The 19,388-nt window shown below is 34.0% G+C and overlaps 1 protein-coding gene across 5 annotated transcripts in view; it reads right to left on the reverse strand.

Moving 5' to 3' along the window:
* Positions 1-2,193: 2,193 nt before the first annotated feature.
* DDHD1 (DDHD domain containing 1) overlaps positions 2,194-19,388 on the reverse strand; it is a 64,719-nt gene continuing 47,524 nt past the window's right edge. For 3 of the 5 annotated variants that reach the window (XM_016142152.2, XM_016142151.2, XM_016142155.2), the window contains 6 exons: positions 18,805-18,883; positions 14,984-15,133; positions 12,987-13,239; positions 11,787-11,978; positions 9,144-9,227; positions 2,194-4,880 (listed from right to left, as the gene is read on the reverse strand). In XM_016142152.2, coding sequence (XP_015997638.1) covers positions 4,699-4,880; positions 9,144-9,227; positions 11,787-11,978; positions 12,987-13,239; positions 14,984-15,133; positions 18,805-18,883 — 940 coding nt within the window. In that variant the 3' untranslated portion in view covers positions 2,194-4,698. The remainder of the gene's footprint in view (positions 4,881-9,143; positions 9,228-11,786; positions 11,979-12,986; positions 13,240-14,983; positions 15,134-18,804; positions 18,884-19,388) is intronic. The other 2 variants (XM_016142158.2, XM_016142153.2) reach the window with 1 other exon arrangement.

Below are 19,388 nucleotides of genomic sequence, written 5' to 3' on the forward strand. Positions count from 1 at the left end.
ACTACCTTTACCTCCCACTACCTTGAAATTATTCAATGTGCATGCACTAGTTCCAATTGAGAAAAAAATCAAAACTGGACAATTCTACAATGAAAGTTATGTTTATCATCCAAATTGATTACTGCAGAGACAAAACAGGAATAATCCTTCAGTAAAATGAAGATTATGAGAAAATTCACCTGCCTTGACAAAATGAGAGGTAATAATGGCAAGGAAAAAGGCCACCTTCTTGGCTGTTACTAGTCATTGCCATCATATAGTACTGTAAGGGAGAGTGAACATGAGAAGTCATAGAAGCTAATAAAAGGAAAACATCTTAAGGGTCTCAGGAGAGTCATGAACTGGCTGCTTCTGAGAAGTGTACCTCAGAGCAAAAAGCAAAAAACTCCCCAGACTCTTACTGGCAGAGTTTGGTTTTATTATGACAGCTTTAGAACCAGAAAATGGTTATACCTTTATAACGCAAAGCTCACAGATTATTTTCAGAGATCAGGCAGAGATGGTAGTATGTGTGAGCGCAGTCAAGGGAAGGTATGAATGATGCTCATAGATATCTGATATCTTCTAGGAGAAGGCATTAAAGGTGAAGTACTAGTATACTTGTTTTTCATCTTACTCCAACAGAAGACCAGATCTAATCTTCCTAAAGAACAGCTTCCCAACATATCCTGACAACTGTAGGGTGTGGAGGAAGCAAGCTGCACTCTGTTACGTATAAATGAAAAACCATAAGGTAACAGACAATACTGAGCACACTCCCACCCTTATTCAAACACAAAGGCAGAGGAAAAGTTCATGTTAACGATCTGCCAAGAGACTATTTTTGGAGATCTCTCTCACACACACACACACACACACACACACGCAGCAAAAATTCTTCTATTTTCCAAAAAGTAGAGTACTTAAAAAAATTTTAATTTCTATTAGTTAACCTATGTTGGAATGGTTTTAGAAGGGACCTACTTGTCAGGAATTGATAAAAGGCCAATATATCGACACTATGGCAAGAAATGAAAGCAATATTAAACCTTTTACACTGTACGACTTGTTTTCCTACCAAGTTCTCATTTGTCACCAGAATGGAAAATTGACACGTCCCATCCTAGAGGTAACAGAGTTAAAAGTTCAGTGGGGTTTCCTGCCAAATGTGCTCTTTGTAGGTACAGCAAGTTTTTTTATGTACATAAATTATAACCACAAAAATTATTAATGCATGTGTTTCAAACTCAGGCAGAGTACCATCCCATTCCTGAAAGACGCTTGAGGCCCTGGGATGCCAAGTTGTCTCTTACGTGGATAAGAGACAATTTGAGGATAACCGCAGAAGTCAACTACCCACAGTTTAGTCAGATTCCAGTTCTTTCTTCAGTGTATGATTGTTACTATCCTCTTTTTATCTCTATCTGGGCCTTTCTTTAATATCACATTTCCTCTTTAATCCCATTCTCATGCTAACAAAAGATTATTCAACAGTAAGTTTAAGACGTACACTCAAATTAGTTTTCTCAGCCGTCCAAACGCCTTAGTAGCTGAAAAGACAGAAATATTAACCAACCTAATTAATCGGAAAGCAATTATGTTTTCTTTCCTCTACCATAGGCCTTACAGTGAAATCTCTAGGTCTGGTTTAATTCCACTTTCAGGGGCTCAAGTACCACCCACTGGAATGAATGGTGGAATTGGCTGTGACCCCTCGCTGACCATATTCCTTTCCCTCTGTCTGCTCTTCGGGGAATGCAAAGCTGGGATGTGGTGTGTCAGGGAAGGGCCGGGGCGCTTTGGCCCACAGCGAGGAAACGAGAATGTGAATGAATGTTTGTGCGCTGCTGTCTGAGGGCTCCCGCAGGACGTGCTCAGTGTGAGAAGTCTTTAAGGCTGACAGATGCTGTTTAATAGAAAGAAGTAAAACCTAAGACTCTCAGTCTTACCTCACCTATGAAGTAGTGCCTGGAAAACCAAGTACATTTTGTAATTATGTTCTAAAATATAGCAATATTGGATTCTAACATAAACATAATTGCTATTGAAAATAAAGTTATAAACAAAAGGCTAATTTTAAGGTAAAAATAAAGGAAAATATAATCTAAAATATTCTCCATATTCTAAGTTTAAATAACTCTTGGGACTCTAACTGAATTACAATTGAAGAATCTGACCAGTACTCAGAAGAATCATCATAGCATGCACACAAAATAGAGAATAAAATTTTAATGGTATCAAAAACAGAACTTTTTGGCCAATTTAGTACTTGCTTGGAATAAAGTTGCAAAATGTTACTCAGTAACTGACTTAGCTTCTAAATCAAGCCAGAATTACACATACTCTGTATATTACTTGAGTATATACAAGTACATTCCATGATAACATGCAGAGGCATGGAAATAAGAGTACTGTAAAATCAAAACCGCCGTCTATACTGATGAAGTAACGAACTGAAAACAAAACACCTGTCCAGTAATCCTGATTATCTCATTTCGAAAATGGGGTTTTGAATGTTGCTCTTTTCAAGAACGCAAACTCCTTGTGGCTAAATTTGATCTTGTTTTCTCAATGTGGAAAAAGGGAAGCGGATATATTCCTATAGTTACAGGAATATAATTTTCTTTTTATTCAATGTCCAATTAAAAGGGTCGATAGACTTCCACTCCTCTCAGGTAAAAAGGGCTCTTCACATTCTAGTGGTTAAGAATGAATTCCTTAAAGCTCTTAGGCATTCGAGTGTCATACCACCCACGGCAACACATGCTCAAGTACCTTTAATAATACAGCCGCATGAGTTTTAATTTTCCTGAGAACTACATTGGACCTATGAAATAAACAGGGTATATAAATGACCTGAGTTCACAGGAATCTCTAAATTCAAAAGAGATTGCTTCAGCTTTGCTAAGATCTCATCAAAAGCCTTTTATAGCCAGAGTTTCTTACTGAGTCACATATTTGGTCATGGAGCCTTGGAATCTTTTTAAACACTAAAAAGAAGTGCTTTATGTTGTGCAAATCCAATAAAAGGCCAAAACAGACAAGAGGACTGATGGTGCTGAGTAAAACCTACACGTAAGCCCCAGATTCCACTATCTTATAAAGAAAGGAGTAGGTGAGATGTGCAACTAAGCAACTTCATACCCAGTTTGACGACGATTACTGGGAAGCTAAGAAAAATCCTTGTAAGATAAGCAAAGCCAGCACCTTAAGTGGAACCTAGTGGTAGCCACTCAGAAGTGAGGGTTGGTTGTGGCAGAGATGGCTACCGATTCCCTCTAAGTAACTCCTTTGTGTGTGAGAACCCAAGAATGTATGAGACAAGCAGAGTAAAACACTGGCTTTACAGTCATTTCTCTAAATTATGAATTGCAACTTCTGTTATTATTATGGTTTGCAAACTACTAAGAGGTAATATGAATTATTAGTCACTAAATGGCATATAAAAGAACATGGTCTGGCTTCAATCTAAGCTTTTCTGACTTGCTTTGTAATCTAATTCAAGGCACTTTAACTCTTTTGGTGCCTTAATATATTAACATGTAACGTGAGAATAACACTCATTTACTACCTCAAGCTACTACAGATTATTGACTTTTAAAGCACTTTGAGCTCCTCAGATGAAATGCACTGTGGAAATTACAGCTGAGGAAAACTCTTCCAATGCCTAGAAATCCTGATCTATTGTGCCTTATGTCTCAATCACGTTTTCTTAAACACTTTTAAAATTTGTTAGTGGCACTCTACCGCTTTATATATGGTGTTTGGCACATGGATGTTTATATATTTAAAAGTTGTCATACTTTCTACTCCAAAGATATACTAAATTTTCCATAAAGTTAATGAGTTGTACCCATTTATGGAGTATTTTGTGTTAAGTTTAGAAAATTTTAGCTCCGAGGTACACGTGACATAATAAAAAGTTACTATTTTTCCAAAATAATTGAACTAGTGTAACTTGTGTGGAACTACAAGTTTTTAATGAAAAAAATACTCAAACTATGCCACAGTGTCTATAGTATTCATCTGAAGAGTACAAAGATGAATTTCTGAGAAAAAGGGATCTTAACTCTATCAGAAAAAAATGTGGTTTTTAAATTGTTCAAAGGAAACATTAAAAAAAGTAATGTTTCATATATGGAAATAAAGCAACTGGTCAGAGGTAATAAATTATAAATACAGTAGTTCAAATAGTTTGTATTTTAGCATTAGTTTTTCTAAGGTTAAATTCAAAACACTTTACGTCTGTTATACTCTTCTATTAAAGGAACTGTGGAAATGGAGGCTTTCATAGAAATCTAAAACAATAATGCCACCTTGAGATCTTTACATAGAATACACTAGACCTTGACCATTTTAGATTTGTAACATATTTTGGTTAATACATTAGATTCAACCCATTAATATGCCTTTATATTTGGGAGAAATTAGATTGTGATTTATAACCTCGCAGTTCACTCAAACTTTCCTCACTTCCAGGTCTTGCTTGATTCTCTGCAGGGGGTTCTGTTAGACTCATAATTATAATGATGAAAACTCTAAATAGCTTCTTTCGGACTGAAAAAAAAGTTTTAAAAATAAAATAAAGTGCTTTTAAATTCAAATGTTTCTTGCCCTAAACAAAAGTGAAACATACTTAAACCTGAAATTTCCATATCTTGACACACATTTTAACAGAAAAAAATCAGTTTGGGGCCATTATTAATGTCCTTCAAGAGTTCAGATTGGATCTAAGTTGGGTTTTGCATTATCATTGTGCTCATGTTTGTACATGAAGGTTAAAAGAAAGAGGGCAACATCCAAGGACGACCAATAGGCAGTATGTGATGTGACAGCTGACCAATAGCGGCTCTCCACAAGGCCTTCTCTGAGTTCAAAATCAATTCTGTGATCCAGTTCCACTAAAAAGAAATAAAAAAAATGAATAAATATTACAGTAAGATAGGTTTGACATAGACTTACTAGAGTTGAGGATAAAAATTTAGCTGATAGACCTGATTCTCCTAATGACCTTCTACTCTAATTGTATGGGAAAGAACACTCAAAACAGCCTTTGTACTTCGGTGTTCTATTTGGTGAGTCCTTTCATGTGCTCAGGTCAACATGGAATAACAACAGAAGAAAACAAAAAAAAAAAATTTCATTTGGCATCACAGAGTTTATCTGTGAGTTTAACAAATCAAGGCTACTAATTTTAATCGACTCATTTAATAACTCTAGAGATAAAACACTTAGAAAAATGATATTTCGATCTTTAGGAACTTCTTTAAAATCGTCATTGAGTCTTATAGTATTTTGAAGAGTCTAATCTTAAAAACCAAAAACACCCAATCACTATCACTCAGACACTCAAAGTCTGTGTCCAGAATGCCAGAGGAAGTGAAAACTAAAAACTGGAAAAAATTGAGGAGGAGGTTGAAGAAAAAATTAGGTTTTGCTTTACATTGGAAATTTGGTGATTACGTATAGGAAAGCATATCACTCTAAAGGAAGATTTCATATAAATCTTTAGCTACTGCTTATTTTAAACAGCTATTTTGCAACAATACCATTTGGTGACTTAAAATGCATGTGCAGCTATTCTACTTAATTATGCTTTTCTGACAAGAAATGTCCATTATCTATCTATCTATAGATTTTCAGATAAGGTTTACACTTCAGCAGCATAACCGAGTAAATTATTAAAACACTTGTAAAACATATTAACATAGGCTGTCTATGAAGTTTCTTTAACTGCTATTTTTCTAATTTGAATTATGATAAGCTAATCTATAACAAGTCAGAAATAGTTGAAATCCATTTGTGAAACTAAGGAGTAGTAATGTCGTAATCTTTTATCTTTTGTATTCCATGGGACATTTGTGTTAGATCTGTAGGTACATTCTGGCATGATAGACAAGATAAAAAAATTCTCAAGCACGATGAAGAAGAGTCAAGGTGAAGTTAGTTGTAAAGAGAAAAGGAGAAATAAGAGGGAAAACAGAAGAGATGGGAGACATACGCATTAATATTGAAGACTGACAAGTTATAATTTCTAAGAATTCACTTTCAAATGGCACTGTAGAATGCCTTGCTAGTCCAACAGTTTTAAGTTGAACTGCTTTAAAGAAATCGAGATTTTTCATACTATAATAAGCATTATTTGGCTCTGCTTTGATTTTATATATCTGAAATTTTTTCAAGGCTACTTGAAAGCAGTCTTTCATATACAAAGACACTCGAATACTAAATTTAATTATTGTCTTGTTATATGTCTTTGTTATTCTTATCACTTATAGGGACTTTAAAAAGGATTGTTAACTAGATTGGCCCTCTTTATTTCTATCTGTAGCTTATTCCCATAAAAATGGGAATTAGGTAGCCAGCCTGTATCTGATGAATCTGTTGTTTTAGTCTCTTATCTTCCTTAACAGGTTTACCCCAGGTAGTCTGGCTGCCAATGTAGTTAACCTCACATTTGTGCTCATTTTGCTGGTGAATGGATGGAACTAGATGGGCCTGTCTCATATTCTGGGCCTGTCTCATATTCTCTCTCCCATTCATGAAGGTTCCAGAATTCCCAAGGGAGTGAGGTTCTACATGACAGCACATTCTATATGTGTTGTGAAATGTGGTATTGGCCAAAGTGGGCCCAAATCTACACAGAGTTACCTTGGACCTATTTTCTCATGGTTACCATATAAAGAAAGGATGGTACCACACGGGTTGGTAGTTTTTCCCGTTTCTCTTACTGAGTTAGGTCAAAAAGAATGAACATAAAATCATCACTTTGTCCTTTCTCTCTCTTGAGTGCTAGAATTCTGTCCACAAAGAAAAGACTGAGATTCCTGAATGGAAATGAGAAAAACATTTGTTTGCTTTTAAAAGTCATCAGCAGTTTGTTTATACTGTTTTAAAATAGGAATTATTTTCTTTTCTGGGGGAGTCACGCATGTGGGCATATTTCCCTCCCTATTCCCCAAAGCAAATGCCTGCATCTACTGTGAAGACAAAGTGTCATCAATACTGTGCTTTCATCAGAGAACTCTCTTGTGCACAAGGCTTGTCAGCATGAATATGGTATAATAACATGTGAATAAAAAGTAAGCATATTAACATAATAAGGTGTATTAACTGGACAGGTTACTACTATTTAATGGAAGCATCTTCTCTAGAGAGACATTTTCAAAAAAGCTTAGTGAAATGAATCTTAAAAGCTATTTTATTTGTAAGTAACAATTATGGTCATAATTGCATGATTTGGGGCTCCAGTCAGACACCAAGAAAAATACCTAAAGTACTAGTAAAAGAAACAGTGTTTCCGAATGGCTGGTGAAAGATTCATTAGTAATAAGTAAGATCATATGCTCAGAGTTCTCGTTGGCAAATTATGTCTTCTTATTTTTGTGTTGCCTCAGGGCGACTATGCATTTCATGTGGCTGGGTGTCTGACATCCAAGGAATATTTATATTTTGTGAGTTATCACAGTCCCAAATATATTTAAGAGTATTTTCCAACCATCCTTTGAGAAAAGTTAACAAAAACTCTAAAATGAGTTTTATAATCGGTTGTCATTTCTGCCAAAAAAATTTCCCAACACTAATCTACCCTGAAAGACAGTCAAATACCTAAATTTGACAACAGATGGGCTATGTGGGCAAATACAGGCTCTCTGGGTAAATTTTGAATATAGAAAAACTCCAGGAGATGGCCAGATTCGTTGAACTCTATAATCTGATTCAGGAAACTTTCCCGATCATGTTCAGAACTATTCCCTCCCACTCATCCTTGGCACGTCTTAAGAAAAGGAACTTGTGGTTCCCTACATACTTTTGCTTCCCACCTCCGCTTTTGCTTATGCTGTTTCTTCTCCCTGCAATGTCTTCACATCTCTGCATGCCCGAATTGTACTTCCACGAAGCCTTTTATTTCTCCAGGTGAAAGCATTTTCTCACTCCTTAGAACTAATGGAGTCCTGTTTCTGTACCTCCATTATGTATAATTATTTATGTAGTTATCTACATTCCCTACTAGAATATATGTCCTCTAGAAAATTCGTAATCTCCACACCGGCATTTAACATTTTTATGGGCTTTAATGAAGTGTGTTTCATTTTGAATCTTTTCTAGAGACTACATCTTGGTATCTTGCTTCATTTATAAATTAATTGTTGAATAAATAAAGACAGGGGAAGAGAAAATAGAAGCCATATACATATTACCATCTGAATCAGTTTGGTATAGTGATGATTAGTTGGGATGGGTTTAGATAGTGGATATAAGGGCTGCTTGAACACAGAACAAATGAATGAGTGGATTAATTGCCCTTTCTCCAACAAAATGTGCAAAAATCACAAATAAAATTATTTCTTTATGGAAATAACTATTACATGAGCAGGGGCCCAGAATGAGTGCTTTTATAAGATCATTTTTTGAGGGGAAATCCACTGAATTAGATCAACACAAACTATTGCTAGGGTGCCAAAAAAACTCCAAATCAACATGTTACACTAAAATACTGTTTTGGAACTTGCATCAAGTGAGAGTTATTTTGAAAATAGAAAAAAATTATTAAAAAATGTGTGAAAATAGCAATTAAATACAGAAATCATAAAATTAAATGGGGTTACAAAATCCAAAGAAAAACTTGTAATATTTTTTGTCAAAAAATAATCCAATATTTTTTTAAATAAAGGAAAAAGAGAGAGGAGTTGTGGAAATAGGAATGAGAAGTTAATTGATAACTGGGATTAATCCTGAGTGATATTTAGAATCTGCTGAAAATTGATAGGTTTAAGACACATGAAATAACTGGGAATGATTAAATTCTTTATACTATGAAATCCCTATTGTATCTAGTGTATTACATGAAAAGAATAGTGAAACTCTTTGAAGCCTTTAGGACAACACAGAAGAAAAAAAACGGCTTATGCTTTCCTCCCCTCCCTAAAAGGATCCTCTTTTGTAGGAGCATATGTGAGTATCATATATTTTAGTGCAGTTGGCGCTAATCAATAGTCAGTTTTCAGGACCACTACCATTTAAGATTAGAAAATACAGGAAGAAAATATATAGCCTATAAACTGATCTCATAGAAGAACTGATCCAATTTTTCAGTGAGCAGAAGAACTCTAAGTAGATAATTTTCATAGTATTCTGAATGCTATTCCTGACATATACCATACCGAGGGTATTATCTTTATCCTGCATTACATTTTCCGGAAAAAGAAGTTGTGGGAGATTAAAGAACGATTCCTGAAGTCTGAAATCTGTGAAAAAAACACACAAGATGCTGTAAAGTGTTGGCTGATAGTTACAAATGGCCTTCAATGATGCAGTGGCCAAAGTTAGAACAATACTCCCAAATACGCTGCTCAAACTTAGCATATATAAGTAATTACACATTTTGGTTTTTGTGAAGAATTCTTTCATGGAAAATGTAAGCATAATTAATTTTGAAATATCATGTCATAATCTGTTAACACCCAGCTATCCCCAAAATTTATAGCTTATTTACATTCTAACCTAGAGGCAAAACAATAATAAAAGAAACTGATCTTTTCATAAGGTTACAAACACAGGGGAGCATAAGAAATGAAACAGCCTAGACTTTTAAAGGGGCAGAAAAAATAGCTATGTAAGATGTTTCGACTTGATGACAATAAAGTGGTTTCAGCTGACAGCACTTAATCTTCAAAGAGAGAAACCCCGATTGATCATGATTCAAAGTCTGTGTCTATCTTACCCTTAGAGTGAGAGAATCAAAGTTGGTAGCTTCAAAATAAAGTTTATGGAGAGGAACTGAGGCAATCAAGGTGAGCAGAAAGAAGAAAGGAAGAAGCCAGAATTACTTAATCACATTCCAGAAAGAAGATTTATGGAAGAAAAGTTTTATGATTTGCAAGAGGTAGCCAAAATAGCAATTAAGACTTAAGAAATTTGTCTAAATCAGGATTACATCGAAGAGTATATTATTGAAGCTAGTCCAAGAATTAGTAAGGATAATCTTGAGGATTTCATTGAAAAGGCAGAACTCTATGGTAGTAGTAGTTGCCTAATTTTAATAGTTATATCTATTTCTAACAAGTAATATATGTAACTAAGACCCATGATTAGCTCATATTTAGTTGCATCTACAGTAGACAAAGAATTTACCATTTGGATCAAGAGAACTTATATGCAAGAATAACAGAAAATATACTTTGTTAAGCTATCAAAACATAATGATGCAATATAGCTAAGCACCTCAGCGTTGTCCTGAAGAAGGTTTCTCTAACATTATTTTAAAAATTTTAAAAATGTCAAATAGTTAAAAAAAAAAAAAAGCTAAAAAATAGCTTTCCTCCCCTATAGATTTTCTCTATATGTCTTCATTACCCTCTCTCTGGGGCTCGAATCCTGCCCTGCTCTTGTTCTCTTATTCATCCTATTTACTAGCATCTTTGTTATGCATTAACATTACAAAGAATTGTGACTTTTTACCTATCACCTTACAGAATTCTTTGAAATTATTTTTTCCTCAGAATTTTAGGGTTTTCTTTTGACATCTACATGCTACAGCAAAATTTTGTATTTTCACAATCATAATTCTGATATTAAGTAGAAGGGAGAGCTTAAGTCAGCAATAGTATAGAAACTTTTAAAAGAAAACTAAATTGTGAAATTTGTACAAACATCAAAGTCTAAAATGCATTTTCTACGCAGTGTTCAAAAAGCTTGCAATTATAAAATTTCAGTACTCAGAGTCTGACACAGATAGGATTAAGTTAAAAAAAATGCTACTGGCCCAAATAGGAATGTCCAATTTAGGAATGTCTAGGATAATCCATCCTGGAGTAGATGACTGTGGAGAAAGATCCAGCCTCTAAGGCTGCCACATCTGAACCTCCTTTTTAGGTTTTGTGGATGGCAATAAATTCTGGTCATTTTAAAATTTAGAGTAGCAGACATAGTAAGAAAACAAGGCTCTAAGTACCTGAAATGACATATTTAAAAATTTTTAGAGAAAGAAAGTAAAATTTTCCTTTTCTTATGGTTATAGAAAGAAAGTAGCTAGTTTCAGAATCTACATTTCCTTATATATGTCAATGAAAAAACAGGACTTGACTTACTAGTCTTATTTTACTGGACACTTAAAAGTAAGGGTCAAATCTAGCCCCATGAAAGTTATACTAAGTAAGTGTATTAGTGTTTCAAAATTTTAAAACTTATAAATCCACTGGAAAAAAATTAAATAAAGCTCCATTCTAATGCTAAATCCAGCATAACCATTCATTCATTCACTCCTTTCTTGAATACCTACTTTACACTAGGTAGCTGGGATAGACCTATAATCTATACAGTGGATCCGATACTAATTGAAGGTTTGGAGGTTTTAGAATTAGGTTCAATGAAGGGAACAGTTAAGTCAATAGCAGGATAGCTTTGGCGCAGCAAATTTTAAAAGTATCAAGAGTAGGTACAACATAGTTCTGATGCAATTATGTGAATTTTAAGGCTGAGAAAACTATATTTTTTAAAAATCTACTTTATAAAAATGTGGATGCTTACATAAAGAAACTTGTTCTATGCTTAATGTTCAAAGAGCCTTGCACCACAAGGCCATGATTATTAATGTTCTTAACTATTAATTCACCAACAAAGAGAGTAAAACTACATTTACCTGGGATTAGTCTTAAAAATGTAAGCAGAGAAAAACATATTTAAAAATTAACTTAAGATTTACATTTTAGAGTTGACTGCTAGTGTCAGTATCTTAATCCTCTCAGCCCTCCTCAAGTTTTAAAAAAATACAGTATAAACTTAAGGAAAGAACAATATGAACTAACATGCAGAATCAAGAAAGCCAGAACTGCTGTGTGGAAGGGTCTGTGTGGTCACAGCGGGAGCAGGAGGCAAGGCAACTGGCTTCTTCTCCTCTTCTATTGAGTCTTTTGATGTCTCGGATGCTTGTGATGTAGATGAACGTCCAAATCTTGAGAACAACATTCCTCCAAGTCCCTTTCCAATGCTAGCAGCTCCTGTATTTTCACAAAATAAGTTATTCTGCTGAATTACACCACATACCAAGCTAAAGAGCACCACCCATAATTACAGCCAATTGGCAGAGGGATCAAGCCTTAGTCATGTTTTTCCAGGGTGGGAACATAAGAAAAATTACAATTTATACTGTAGGTTTCTAAACAAAAATGATGTTGATTAGAATGAGAGTTATACAAATTCTAAGAATATAGCTTACAAAGGAATATTCTATTTTATTCAAGTGATCATTGTTTATTAAAGTATTTGGTAAGATTGAAAACTTTAATGAAAGAACCATGTCATTGACATGGGCATATATTTAGTATTGATGTTCTCAATATTGAAGTTAAATGGATATGTTATAAAAAGCTATCAGTAAACAATCTGTATGATGAAGTAAAATACCAATGAGTCCAGCAGACAAAGCCTATTTATAGTGCCATCTTGTGGCGTTTTATATTAAAGCAACTTGCAACCAAAAGCAATGGACAAATTCAAGTGGCACATAATTAAGCTCCAGTGCTACACCAAACACTGTGGTTGGTACTGGATATCAAAGATAAATTAATTATACTGTTGCCCTCAGGAAAGGCCATAGTTTGAGAGACTTTTAGGACATGAATCAGAGAACTGGTTCGTAGGGGCACCCTTAGAACTCAAGTACCTCCTCGTTTCACAGATGAGGAAGCAGAGCAATAAAAACTACGTGACTTGCCCAAGATCTCACAGTAAGTGGTAGGGTCGAGATTAAAATGAGAGTTTACTTGATTCCCAGACCCTTTCTTGTACATCTAGCTATCTCATTCTAAAACTATAGGATATGATCTAATTAGAGAACTTCATGGCCTTTGGCCCTCAAATATAAACAGTGAGAGGGTAGTTAACTCTAAACATGGGGATTAACTATTGGATGTTTTGTAAAACAGAGTATTTCCAAGTACCCAAAGTTTACTGTCTATATAAAAAGTGCCTATTTTCACTGATACAGAATACCAAAGAGAAATTACCTAAAATGCTTGCTTTGCCTATATTTGTTATAGATTCTCCATAGTGTCGGCGGGACAAGACAGGTGAGGTCACAGGGCTTGGTATTGTTGAAATGCCTTCGTTCTCTGAAATTGAGGTAGCTTCTTTTGCTGGGTGGAGAAAGCTTGGCTTCATATGCTCATAAGGTAGAGGGTTGGAAGTATTATACCAGTGGATCTGAACAGGTGAAATGTTGCTGTAGTGTTTCAGTATTAATGGTTCTAATCTATAAGCCTTGATTTAAAAAAATTCAAAGAAACACAACATTAAGGCACAGTGCTCAGATTTTAGTAAACTCTGTTTATTCTTATTCTATTGCATGCTCGGCAGAATGTAGGGAATTTTAAAAACCTGATATTTCTAACATGTATTCCTATTTGTTCATTCTTAACAGTTTAGGCTAATAATGCCCACTATTTTTTTTTCAGAGAAATAGATTATTTTTATTATGTTCTGATATCATCTAACAGACTTATATTAGTCTCATAAACAAAGCTGAAGCAGTAAAGAGTAAACTAAAACACAGCAAATAAGGTCAAATTTTAATATCTTAAGAGCTCTCAGTTAACTCTATTTTCAAATAGATTGGTATAGTAACACATAAGTTAGATTATGACACAAGACTATTTGTCTAATGTGAAGCGGAGATGATATAGCAGAAATGGCAATGGACTTGGCATCAGAATTTCCTGAGTTCATATTCTGGCCTTTGTCACTTATTAACTATGACACTTACCAAGTCACAAGGTCTCAGAGCCTCAGTTTCCTGAGTTGTAGAAAGGAGATAACACTTCCCACCTCCCAAAGATGTTGTAAAGGACAGATAAGGTTGTAAAAACAGCCTAGTACAGTTCTGACATAAACTACTAAAAAAGCATTACTTTAAAAATAATCTAAGAAAAACTATAAAATGAATAATAAAAATAATTTATAAAAATCAAACGTGTTTCAAACCCTCCTTTATAATATAACAAAGTTTAAGATTATACAAGGGACAATGAAAGATCGAAGTTCACCTACAAGTTCAGTTCACTTTCAAGAGAATGAGTAAAATAAATGTGTATTAATGAAACAACGTCTAGCTGGTTGTTTTCACATATGTTTTACTGATCTGAACAACCGCATCATACAGATAAGAAACAGTCTCAGAAGTTGCTTGGCCAAGACTATACTGCCTGTATTTAAATCTAGTATTAGATTCCAGCTCAGCAAAATTTATTTCTTAAATAGAGCAGTTTTGATTCTTTAACATAAGGGAAAATTTCTAAAATCCTAGTGTCTAGTCAATGTTCTATTTATTTGGTTCTAGCTAACAATCTTTTAAAAGATTTTACACAATTATATAAGCCGTTATATAATGCTATTTAAAAGTTTGTTTTAAATATAGTTATATCTAGCCTTGTCCCCAAAAAGAGTTTAAGGAAACATTTTTCTCATATGAAAAATGATATATTAGACAGTTTACCTAGATGTAAGATCCTTGAAAGGTTTACATTAAAAAAAAATATTTACAATACGAACATAACAGAAAATGTAAAAATTTAAAATTTTATAATTCCACCTGGTTAAAATAAACTCTTCTACTTTTTCATGTTTAATACATGATATTTAAATATTTTCATTTCTAACAATCTACCAAACGCATTTCAAGAAAAAAGTATTTAAAGTGGGATTTTAAAATTTATGATTACTGGGTTATTGGTATTAAAATTGGTTAAGGTTTGAAAGTCCAGAGGGCTTCTGTCTCTTGTATTAATTGTTAAGAGGGCATATACATTATGCTCTTACGCTACAAGTACAACATAAACAGGTCATCTCTACAACAAAACACAAATGTTTTACAAATATGAACCTATGCAGATATCATCAGATAAATGAACTCTTTTTCATTAATTCAGTACTACTTTACAAGATTTCTTATAGATTCTTTTGGGAACAATTTAATATTGAGAGGAAAATGTCTATGTTTACAACTCACCACTGGATCTGTAGGGTGAAAAATGTTTAGTAACCGGTTACAAATCTCTCTGGGCAAAATATGGTCTTGACTTCCAGTGTTTCCTGGGCGAATGCCACGCAATGCCAAGAAAACTGCCAATGGAGAGCCCATGCAGAAGAAATTCTCAACCTAAAGCGATAGAGTGATCCGAAATTTTAAAAATGGCTAAATGTTTTTCAACAGAATCTGGGCATGATATAACATACAGTAAAAGATAAATAATAAAATCATCTTTAAATATACATCTTTTTCGATGAGCTTTGCCTAGATGGTATCTGCATTATTTGTTAACTATATGCCAATCGTTAATTATTCTACACAATCTATTTCCAGGAGCACCTTTAAATCTAATAGAAAATGAATAATGAGAAGAAAAGCAAAGCAGAAGGATCATTTCACTGTGTGTTTCTATACACTAATCAAGGATTAAACTACCATTTTGTGTGAAGTAATATACGAGGTCCTGTGAAGGATATAAAGATGAATAAGGCAGAGAGAGTTTCTGCACTCAGAGTTTATAATCTGTGTGGGAGGCAGAATAAGTGTATGAGACAGGGAAGGTGTGCTCTAAATAGAGGTCCCAACCTTATTGGCACCAGGGACTGGTCCTCCTATGAGAATCTAATGCCTGATGATCTGAGGTGGAGCTGAGGTACTCATACTAATGCTGGGAAGTGGCAGAAAATACAGATGAAGCTCTTTACTCCCTCAGCAGTGTGGGGAAAATGCAGCTTGTAGTGAGAATGTTATATAGAACCCTAACTGTTTGATTAAGAAAATTAGACTTAATTTATTTTATAGGTAGTAAAGGAGAATAGGAGTTGATCCATGTTTTGAGAAGTCAGTAAACCTGGTAGTAGCTTGTGGATACACTGGAAAGTTGAGAGGCTGGTGACTTGACAAGGTAGGTAACTACTGAAAGAGTTCAGGCAAGAGATGATCTGAACCTGGGCAGGACGCTGCTTCATTCAGAAATGGAAATTTGAGAGGGTAGGGTGGAATCAACATGACTGAATGGAATGAGAATGAGGAATGAGTCAGAGGCAATTCACAAGATTTGTCTGGCTGGCTTGGAGGCTAGTGGTTCCATTGATTGTAACAAGAAACTAAGTGCTTTTTTTCTTATATATATAAGTTTGAGGTATCTATAACATATCAGGTAGCTGAAAATTTAGGGCAAGAGATATAGAACTGGATATGTCATCATCCAAGTTTATGTGTTATCGTCATAAAAGTGACGTATAAAACCAAGAGACTTAAGGTAAGATTGTTTAGGAAGTGCATAGAATAAAATAACTTCAGATAGAACTATGAGGAATGGCTACATATGGTTAGCAGGTGAAGGTAAAATTGCAAAAAAGGAGAGTGAAAGGAAAAAGAGGACCAGGGTAATGGTATCTTGAAAGCCAAGGGAGGACAGAGGGCTTCAAGAAAAATAGGGTAGTCAATAGCATTGAATTATATACAGAATGTAATACTTTTCCCTAATAAATCCACCCTCTCTCTCTCATATGTTCCATATCTTGATGAGTGGCACCCAAATTCATCCTTCCCTCTTATCCCCAACATCTAAAAAATAATTCCAACAAATTCTAACATTTCACCTCACACTCTCATTTGGACTATATTTTAAAAGTGTCCCTTACCTCCAACTTTTTATACTTTTAATCCCTTCCCCAAATGTCTCTGGAGACATTTTTCTTTTTATCCAATGAAAAAAATATGTGAACGAATACATATTTTGAAATGGTACCTTTATGTTAAAGAAAGTTTAAGGAAGTTTCTATTTGTTTTGAAAGGATTGGGTAACTTCAACATGTTTGAAGGATGAAGAAAATTAACTTGTATTAGAAAAATTAAAAATATAAGAAAAAGCATTTGAAATAGAGTAGTGATAGATTAAAACACCATTTCATAAACAAAAATAAATATTCTCAGGTGAGAATAAAGACTGCTTTAGTGATATCTATATCTATCAAAGAATTTTAGAGATAAAAAAGAGCTTTAGACATTTAGTTTGACTTTCTTGTCCACAGATAAACAGGTGAATTCAACTATGCTAAATGATTTGGTTAATGTTACATAACTAGTCAGTGGCAAAGTCTCATGCTCAGAACCAAAGTTTCCCTTTCTTCAGACCAAAGTTTGTTAATATCATTTTTCTTTTTTTAAGTTCAGTGGTCACCTGTAACAGTTATAACACCTGTATTCTGAAAGTAAATCCATCTGCCAGTTAATAGGTACAGAAAGACATTTTTCCTTTTAGAATTCTGGAGTCCTATATGTTAATTTGCCAATTCATCAGATATTCCTTTTTAAAATTTGGATTTCTCTATTTTTTCCCTGAATAATTAAATGAGTTAAAATCTACATTACTAGACTACATGTGACTATGTATTAGAAGGATATACAATTATAGTGCATAATTCTAGTAATGAAATACTAAACTTTGAGATCTTAATATATTTACTGGATCATACTCAACTCTCCAGTAAAAAACCCAGTACATAAAATAGAAGAGTTTACTTTTTCTATCAGATTAATTATACATATTGAACACTGATTATATATAATAATGGTGGTAGAGATGGAACTCAAATTCCAGGTGGGCACGATTCTAAAGACCATGCTCTTATGACTTTTAAATGTTATAAATTTAACATAATGGCTTTTACATGTATAAGTTTTTAAAAATTCTTTATAAGTTGTAGAGATGGATTCTATAAGAAAATCCTTATGGTTTAAAAACAAATTCTGCATCATTCCATTACTTAACCTGCATATTAAGTTCTTGTGATAAAAATAAAACAAAAATTTTAAGAAGAGATAATATAGTATACAGGACATGCCCATATATTTACCAGGAAATGAATACTAGGAAACTTATGCCATATTCCATTTAACAATGAAAACAAATTATCTTTCAGCTATAGGCTTTGTCCTTTTCACCAGTCAGGTCAATGTTGAGATCTCTCTGCCACCTTAATTCTTCTAAATCATCGTTGTTGACATCTCTGCTGTGATGCTTACGAACCCTAAAACGTTTCCCATTGCCTCTATCAAATGTAAGTTTTCTATTTCTACCTCTTCCTGCTCTTCCACAGCCCCCTGGCAGTATCCTATATATTCCAGCCAAACTGGTTTGCTCACTCTCCTCTAAACTGACCTGTGCACCCCATTCTCGTGCTTTTGTTATACACTTCTCATTAACTGGAACGACAGCTTGTATCCTTAGAGTTATCATTGATATACTTCCACTTATTTTTTTTTACCACCCACAACTGGTTGGTCATTAAGGTTTGTTAATTCTAAATATTAAATATTTCTGAGATCTGTCTTTATTTTTCTTTCCCCATTACTTGAGATTATTTGGTGTTTCCTGGAGGTACTATAAAGTTATATCTCTCCATGCTTTATATTCTTTCTTTTACACAGAACGTTTTTCCTTTCCTCCACTTGGCAATATCCAATTTATTCATAACAAGTACAAATGTCATTCCATTGTAATCCTTCAGTCAAAATTAAAACCCCTCTCTCCCTGATGCATGTATCATTCTATACACTGCTAACAGCACTAATAACACTGTATTATATATCCTGATGGCTGGGGAATAGTCTTTTCCATTCTTTCCTTTGTAGAACCCAGAAACTAGTAGTGTCCAACACTCAGTATACGTTCAATAAATATTAATTTAAAATAACAATAACTAAGATTTCATTTGAATCCTACTATCATGCTTCAAATGATGTTTGTGAAAAAAGTGAGATAAATAATGAAAATCTCATCTGTCTGTCCTTACCTTAAATTTTAAGGCAGGTGTTTGTGTCATAGATGATGATGCCTTCAAGCCATGTAGCCGTTCTTCTATTTCTCTCAGCCTAGGAAGCAGTATGAAATTATGTACACATTTGTATTCATAATTTCGTAAATATCAGATGCTCACTAGTTCACTAAATTATAAGGAAAACATGATGACTCATTATTCAATCCCTCAAATTAATCTCTATTGACAGTATTTAATAAATGCGCCTGCCATCAGAAAGTCTATATATAAAGTTTATAAAATAATTAGTAAAAGTACCCCTACTCTCCATAATACCTGCTTTTAATAACTTTTTTGGGGGATCTTTTAGTAAAAATGTGAGAAAATATGTACACCTTTAAAAGCATATGTACACCTTTAAAAAAAATAAAACCAAATGTTCATACCACATACATTGTTCTTTTTTTCTGTATTAAAAATGAATCTTAGAGGTCATTTTACTGCCTCCTGATCTACACTTCCATTTTTATAACAGCTGTGTAATTGCCCATCATACGAATGAACCACAGTTGATTTAATCCTCCATTGCTAATGAACATTTGGATTATTTAAATTTGTCC

This window comes from Rousettus aegyptiacus, unplaced genomic scaffold (assembly GCF_014176215.1).
Source record: "Rousettus aegyptiacus isolate mRouAeg1 unplaced genomic scaffold, mRouAeg1.p scaffold_m13_p_3, whole genome shotgun sequence".
Taxonomy (NCBI): Eukaryota; Metazoa; Chordata; class Mammalia; order Chiroptera; family Pteropodidae; genus Rousettus; species Rousettus aegyptiacus.